Source organism: Heterodontus francisci, chromosome 24 (assembly GCF_036365525.1).
Source record: "Heterodontus francisci isolate sHetFra1 chromosome 24, sHetFra1.hap1, whole genome shotgun sequence".
In the NCBI taxonomy this organism is placed as follows: domain Eukaryota; kingdom Metazoa; phylum Chordata; class Chondrichthyes; order Heterodontiformes; family Heterodontidae; genus Heterodontus; species Heterodontus francisci.
In genome coordinates, this window is record NC_090394.1 from 13,840,081 (window position 1) to 13,848,657 (window position 8,577).

The 8,577-nt window shown below is 41.6% G+C and overlaps 1 protein-coding gene across 1 annotated transcript; it reads left to right on the plus strand.

The window, feature by feature from the left end:
• The first annotated feature begins 6,836 nt into the window (after positions 1-6,836).
• On the plus strand, positions 6,837-8,289 carry LOC137383208 (hemoglobin subunit alpha). The gene is made up of 3 exons (XM_068055691.1): positions 6,837-7,001; positions 7,348-7,555; positions 7,917-8,289. The coding sequence occupies exons 1-3, from the start codon at positions 6,898-6,900 to the stop codon at positions 8,040-8,042; spliced, it is 438 nt and encodes a 145-aa protein (XP_067911792.1). The 5' UTR covers positions 6,837-6,897; the 3' UTR covers positions 8,043-8,289.
• Positions 8,290-8,577: the final 288 nt, after the last annotated feature.

Here is an 8,577-nt window from a genome sequence, read left to right on the forward strand (position 1 = left end):
CTCGGCTAATAAAGGAAAGGATTCCATATGCCTTCTTAATCACCTTATCGACCTGTCCTGCTACCTTCAGGGATCTGTGGACATTCACTCCAAGGTCTCTCACTTCCTCTACCCCTCTCAGTATTTTCCCATTAGTCATCTATTCCTTTGCCTTGTTTGACACCACGCCCCCGCCTCAAAATGCATCATCTCACACTTCTCCAGGTTGAATTCCATTTGCCACTTTTCTGCCCATCCGACCAGACCATCAATATCATCCTGCAGCCTATAGCTTTCCTCCTCACTATTTACCACACGGCCAATCTTTGTGTCAGACATCTGCAAACTTTTTGATCATGCCCCCTACATTTACGTCCAAATTGTTAATACATACCATAAAAGCAGGGGACCCAGTACTGAGCTCTGCGGAATGCCACTGGAAACAGCTCTCCAGTCGTGAAGACACCTGTCAACAAATTCCCTTTGTTTGCAGCCACTGAGCCAATTTTGTATCCACCTTGCTGTATTTCCCTGGATCCCATGAGATTTTATTTTTTTGAACCAGTCTGCCCTGTGGGACCTTGTCAAAAGCCTTGTTAAAATCCACGTAGACCACATCAACTGCACTCCCCTCATCTATCTTCCATGTTACTTTTCAAAAAAATTTGATCAAGCTGGTCAAACAAGATCTTCCATTAACAAATCCATGCTGACTATTCTTGATTAACCTGTGCCTTTCTAAATGACAGTTTATTCTGTCTCTCAGAATAGATTCCAATTATTTGTCCACTACTGAGGTTGGACTGACTGGCCTGTAATTATTCAGTCTATCCCCCGCTCCCTTTTTAAACAGAGGTACAATGTTAGCAGTTCTCTCATCTTCCGACACCACACCTGTATCCAGTGAGGACTAGAAAATGATAGTCAAACCTTCCATTATTTCCTCTCTTGCTTCTTTCATCCAGCCCTGGTGATTTATCAACTTGCAAGGATGCAAATCCCATTAATACTTCCTCTTTTTTTTTACTATATCTCCCTATGTTTATCACATCCAACACTTCACACACCTCCTCCTTAACTATAATATCTGCATTGTCCCTCTCTTTTGTGAAGACAGACGCAAAACATTCATTTAGAACCATACCAACGTCTTCCTCCCCTACACATAGGTTACCTTCTTGGTCTTTTATGGGCCCTACTCTCTCCTTAGTTATCCTCTGATTCTAAATGTATTGATAAAACATCTTTGGGTTCACCTTGATTTTACTTGCCAATATTCTTTCATGTCCTCTCTTTGCTTTCCTAATTTCCTTTTTGATTTCACCATTCCACTTTCTATACTCCTCTTGGCTTTCTGTAAAATTGAGTCCTCGGCTTCGGACATAAGCTTTCCTTTTCTGCCTTATCTTACCCTGTAAGCTCCTTGACATCCATGGGGCTCTAGATTCCGCCATCTCACCCTTTTTCTTTGTGGGAACATGTTTTCTCTGAACCCCTAGAATCTCCCCTTTGAATACCTCCCACTGCTCTGACACTGATTTACCTTCAAGTAGCTGTTTCCAGTCCACTTTCGCTAAATCACTCCTCAGTTTTGCAAAATTGCCCTTGCCCCACTGAGAACACCTGTTCTATCTCTGTCCTTTTCCATAATTATGTTAAAACTGACTGAATCATGATCACTACCACCAAAATTATTTCCTACTGCCACCCCTTCCACTTGCCCAGCTTCATTTCCTCAAACTAAGTCTAAAACTGTGCCTTGTCTTGTTGGACTTGCTACATATTGGGCAAAACGGTTCTCCTGAACACATCTCTAGAATTCTGCTCCCTCAATTCCTTTCACTCCAAAACTATCCCAGTTAATATTGGGACAGTTAAAATTCCCTACTATTACTGCCCTATTCTCAGAGATTTGCCTACATATCTGCTCTTCTAGCTCCCTCTGACTGTTTGGGGGTCCATAGTACACTCCCAGAAGTGGGATTGCTCCTTTTTTGTTCCTTAGCTCAATCCATATGGCCTCATTTGATGAACCTTCCAACATATCATCCCTGCTCACAGCTGTAATTGTTTCCTTGACCAAAATTGCCACTCCCCCTCCTTTCTTATCCCCCTCCCCATTACATCTGAAAACCCTGTAACCAGGAACATTGAGCTGCTATTCCTGTCCCTCCTTAAGCCATGTTTCTGTATAGCTATGATATCATACTGCCACGTGTCTATCTGTGCCCTCAGCTCATCTGCTTTATTTGCTATACTCCTTGCCTTGAAATACATACCCTTGAGCACTGCAAACTCTTTTTTTTAATTTTCTAACCTTTGTTTCCTCTGTCTTCCACACTCATCCATTAATTTTCTGCCTTCCATTTTCATTTCTGATTTTGTCCTAACTGAGTCTACCCTCAGTTCCCCATCCCCCTGCCTCTCCCAGAGGCACATTCAGGCGCACCCCTCCCCCCACTCCCGCCACAGTCCCCGATGCCTGAGGGTGAGCAAAATCAAGCCCATTGAATTCCATCTGCCATTTTGTTGCTTATTCCGTCATTTTACCAATGTCCACCTGCAGCTTCCTTTGGTCTTCAGAATTATTTGCTCTGCCTTCTATTTTAGTATCATCTGCACATTTGGACATTACTCCCTTGAGTCCTGTATCCAAATTATTGATACATGCAATGAACAGAGGTTGTCCCAGAGCAGAACCCTGTAGGATTCTAGTATCTACTTCAAACTACTCGAGAAACTGCTATTCCACTGCATTTCCCTCATCAACCAGACCTGTTATCTCCTCAAAGCTCTACCTGGTTACTTAAACATGTTCTTTCTTTCTGATATCCATGTTAGCTGCTTCTAATTCTTTCCCCTTCATCACGATATTTAATAATATCATCTTTAAATGGTTCCAACATTTCAGATGTTAAACTAACTGGCCTGCCATTACCCAGGCTTATTTTGTTCTCCTTTTAAAAATGAATATTGCACTGAACAGTCACCAAACATCCACTCTCAGACCCTGAAATAATCTGGGGCTCTGCAATTTCATCGCCTATTTCCCTCAGCATCCTTAGATATATCTCATCATGTCTGGCGTGTTGTCCTCTTTTTGCAAAACTAACTTGTCTAATACTTTTCATCTAGTGATTACCTACGTTTGGTATGATTGAGAGGATAGATTATGAGAAGCAGTTATATAAATTGGGCATGTACTCACTGGAAAAACAAAGATTGAGTGGTGATATAACTGCTGATTTTAGGACTCTACAGGGACGATAGCAGAGAGGTCAATAACCGGGGGCATAAATTCAAAGTAATTGGTAGAAGAATTAGAGGGGAATTCAGGAGTTTTTTGTTTGTTCAGAAGGTGGTGAGGGTCTGGAACTCACTGCCTGAAAGGGTGGTAGAGACAGAAACCCTCATTGCATTTAAAAAGTACTTGGATCTGCACTTGAGGTGTTATAACCTACAAGGCTACGGACCAAGAGCTGGAAGCTGGAATTAGACTGAATACCTCTTTTTAGGTCACCATGGATATGATGGGCCAAATGGCCTCTTTTTGTGCCACATATCTTTCTATGTTTCTATATTAGATAATCTGGACAACGACAATCTATTTCAGCTTTTGCAGAACCAGAAGACAAGGCCTAAACTTGAAGGGGAGTCAATTCAAAACAAACGTGCAGAAATTATTTCAGTCAGTCTTTGGAACTCTCTTCCTCAAAAGGCAATGGAAGCAGAGTCTTTAAATATTTTCAAGGCAGAGATAAATAGATTCTTGACAGGTAAGGGGGTGGAAGGTTATCCGGGGTAGGCGGGAATGTGGAGTTGAGGTTACAATCAGATCAGCCATGATCTTCTTGAAAGGCGGAGCAAGCACAAGGGATTGAGTGGCCTACTCCTGCTCACAATTCATATGTTCGAATATAGAGTGAGTATCAATTGATGGAAGAGGCTTCCTAGGGTGATGGTGAAAACAGTATTGATTCAGTCAAATGTAAAATTAGACAGATTTCTTTCAGAAAATAATATTTTAGGATACAGTATGTGAGTAATTTAAGATGTAACGTGGTAATTGTAGCATGTTTGAGAGCAAAAAGGTGATTTTGGACCTTTGGTTCCCAAAGCTTTCCATCACTGGGGTTTTCCTCTCCTCATGTCTGGGTGCATTGTGGACTAATTGGTAGAGATTGATTGCTGTAATTCATCAATAACTCCATTATTATTGTATCATGCAACTTCCGGGATGGTAGAAGGCAAACTAGAATGACCTTAGTCTTTTCTCATCGAGGAATTCCTATGTTCTCATTTCACTTGCAACCAATTCAGGATTTACCTCCCCCCAAATATCCATCCATTTTGTTAACACTAATGAGGAATTGTTAAGCATCCCAGCTAATTTCCAATTATCCTCTGGTAACTCAGTCTCGTCTCCTCTCAAGGATCCCACTTAATATGTAATAATTCTCTTCTTAGTGATCATTTATAGAATATTTTAATATTCGGTAATATATTAAGATACTCTCCTCATAATTAGTTATACAGAGATATAGCATTACACATAATGTTAACATCAAACCATTCAATACTGTATTGTAAGGTGAGAGTGACCCTCCTTGACATCGAGGCAGCATTTGACCGAGTATGGCATCAAGGAGCCCGAGCAAAACTGGAGTCAATGGGAATCATGGGGAAAATTCTCCACTGTTTGGAGTCATACCTAGCACTTTGGAAGATGGTTGTGGTTGTTGGAGGGCAATCATCTGAGCTCCAGGACATTAGTGCAGGAGTTCCTCAGGGTAGTGTCCTAGGCCCAATCATCTTCAGCTGCTTCATCAATGACCTTCATTCATAAGGTCAGAAGTGGGGATGTTCGCTGATGATTGCACAATGTCACCACCATTCACAACTCCTCAGATACTGAAGCAGTCTGTGTAGAAATGCAGCAAGACCTGGACAATATCCAGGCTTGGGCTGATAAGTGGCAAGTAACATTCGCGCCACACAAGTGCCAGGCAATGACCATCTCCAACAGGAGAAAATCTAACCATCTCCCCTTGACATTCAATGGCATTACCATCGCTGAATCCCCCACTATCAACATCCCAGGGGCTACCATTGACCAGAAACTGAACTGGAGTAGCCATATAAATACCGTGGCTACAAGAGCAGGTCAGAGGCTAGGAATCCTGCTGTGAGTAACTCACCTCCTGACTCCCCAAAGCCTGTCCACCATCTACAAGGCACAAGTCAGGAGTGTAATGGAATACTCTCAACTTGCCTGGATAGGTACAGCTCCAACAACACTCAAGAAGATCGACACCATCCAGGACAAAGCAGTCCACTTGATTGGCACCCAATCTAAAAACAATCACTTCCTCCACCACCGATGCACAGTGGCAGCAGTGTGTACCATCTACAAGATGCACTGCAGCAATGCACCAAGGCTTCTTAGACAGCACCTTCCAAACCTGCGACCTCTAGAAGGACAAGGGCAGCAAATGCAAGGGAACACCACTACCTGCAAGTTCCCCTCCAAGCCACACACCATCCTGACTTGGAACTATATCGCTGTTCCTTCACTGTCACTGAGTCAAAATCCTGGAACTTCCTTCCTAACAGCATTGTGGGTGTACCGACCTCACATGGACTGCAGTGGTTTAAGAAGGCAGCTCACCACCACCTTCTCAAGTGCAATTTTGGATGGGCAATAAATACTGGCCTAGCCAGCGATGGCCACATCCCATGAATGAATAAAAAAATGAAACTCCCGTCGATAATTTAGTGTCTTCTAATATTGTGACTGAACCCTATCCAGAAAGAAAGGATGCATCAACTGGAGTAAAAGAGACAAAATGTGGCATTTAACGGACGATTGTGTGCGGGCGGCACAGTGGCGCAGTGGTTAGCACCGCAGCCTCACAACTCCAGCGACCCGGGTTCAGTTCTGGGTACTGCCTGTGCGGAGTTTGCAAGTTCTCCCTGTGTCTGCGTGGGTTTCCGCCGGGTGTTACGGTTTCCTCCCACCTCCAAAAGACTTGCAGGTTGATAGGTAAATTGGCCATGGTAAATTGCCCCTAGTGTAGGTAGGTGGTAGGAGAATAGTGGGGATGTGGTAGAGAATATGAGATTAATGTAGGATTAGTATAAATGGGTGGTTGTTGGTTGGCACAGACGCGGTGGGCCGAAGGGCCTGTTTCAGTGCTGTATCTCTAAATAAACATTTGGTGTCAATGGACATTAAAATTAAACACAGCAAGCAAAATTTATATTTTCGGCCAGAGTAATAATATATATATGTGTAGAATTCTGTGGTCTGTTGTGTTTTAATCAATAAGTGACATTTGCCACCAAATAATCATGTTTCTGACAAGTAACCCTTTCGCAAGGAGGTACCCCTAAAAGAATTGGCTCAGGACAAAGTGAAAATGCAAGCAGGTAAAGAATATTCTTCTATTTTGTCAGTCAGTAAAAGCCAATATGTCCAGTGGTGCTCACCACTCTGTGCTTCTGAGAGGAAACAAAATGTTTCATATTCTCTGATTTCAAGTCAAAATGATCATTAACTCAATATGTTTTACAATACATAAATTAGCCAGTTATAAAGTATTTATTAACAAGATAATCTAAAGCATTGCAACAGTGTTTCAAATAAAATGTGCAGAAGGTGGAGTTTGGCAACATTTCTCAAAGAGGATATCTTTGCTGACAGTTGTAAGTGAAACAGATGATTGGCTTTTAACTCGCTGTTGCCTCTTATCATTGTATTTGCATTAAATCCAATAGATTTTGAATAGAGACCAGCAACCAATCGGACAAATGAGGACAGAAGGGCGGGTCTAGGAGAAATGTAATAAAAACAGGTGAAAAGCAACCAGAGACATCTCGAGTGTGTTGACAAGACTGAGAGTGACAAGAGCCGCAACCATGCCAACCTCTGAATACTCAGCAGCTGAAAAAGCCGAGCTGGCCGCTCTCTCCAAGGTGCTGGGGCAGAATGCAGAAGCTTTCGGTGCGGAAGCTTTGGCCAGGTAATTTAATTCGGTTTATAATCTCTGCAAAGTACTTTTTGCAAGAATCTGTGATGATAAATATTTGATTTCATTGTCCTGGAATCTTGAGACAACTAAAATGCAATGAAATTCTCTACACAGAAACAAATACTTGCTAAAGCTGCGATTGGTGGTCTCAGAATAAACAAATGTAATCCTTCATGAGATTCTAATGTGTCCGTATGTTAGCTCATCAATTAATATCTAGTTACTTTGTATTTCAGAGTAAACTTTAAATATTGAAATCTGAATAATGACTTTGGGTTGGGTAGGTATTGGTACTTTAAAAGATGGAATCATGATTTTTTATTTTGTGTTCCTAAAGGATGTTTGCAGTTTATGCTGCAACCAAGTCTTACTTCAAGGACTACAAAGACTTCAGTGCTGCCGCTCCAAGTATCAAAATCCATGGTGCCAAGGTAGTTACAGCTCTGGCACATGCGTGTGACCACTTGGACAACCTGCAGGAACACCTGTTGAAACTTGCCAAGTTCCATGGTTTACAACTTAAGGTGGATCCTGCCAACTTTCCGGTAAGTATCTGGTTCATAACTTCTTCCTCCTCTCCATTTCACCAAACTTTGAGCTGATGATCAGAACAGTAAGTGGACATTTAGATTGATTTATTTGAAATGACATTAAATGTCAGTCAGAAAATGTTTGCCTTTAACAGGGAATATTTTGGTCTTGTACACAATTTGAGGCGGTAGTAAAAGTTCAAAAAGTTCGGCATTCATTTCGCGTTTAAAATGTATTGAGAACATCTTCCGAGAAATATTCCGTCGGAAAAACACAAAGGGACCGCGCACTTCCAAAAGAAAATTCACTGGCGGACCCCAAAAATATTGGAGGGAACGTTGTTTCCGACTAATATTTCTATTGTTTTTTTTACAGTATCTTTCCTACTGCCTCGAGGTAGTCCTCGCCGTCCACCTGACAGAATTCTCTCCTGAAACCCATTGTGCACTTGACAAATTCCTGACCAATGTTTGCCAAGAACTCAGCTCTCGATACCGTTAAAATGCAGCCAAAAACTTGCGGTGGAAAGCAGCGGATTCTCATCCTTCAAACCTCCGTGTGTACTTTCCCTCAAACTGCCTGGCAACAAATCCTCATTCTTAGAAACACAATTGTTTTTGCTGTAGCTCGCATTGTTTAATCCAGTTTCTATATTTCATCATTGATTCATTTTACTTTTCTCATTGTTAAAATGCATCAATCGAAATTATTACTGAGGAAAAATAAACTTTTGCTTTCATGAATGTTACATGGTTTGTTGTGGCTGACTTACATAAACACACTTCATTTAATAAAAACGGGCAAACATGTAGAAATCACCATACATTCAAAAATTACCCAGCATTAAGAAAAGGGAATACAGTAGCACACCCATCTAATTACACTTTTATACAATAAATGGGAAGCACAAACTGACACATAAAGACATTTTAGCAATTATAAAGCCCTCCTTTGTTGTGCATGTTGCACTGACAAATAGCAAATGAATCAGATTCATAGCAGAGCTATGAGGATCCAGTGGGGAGTGGGACTGACT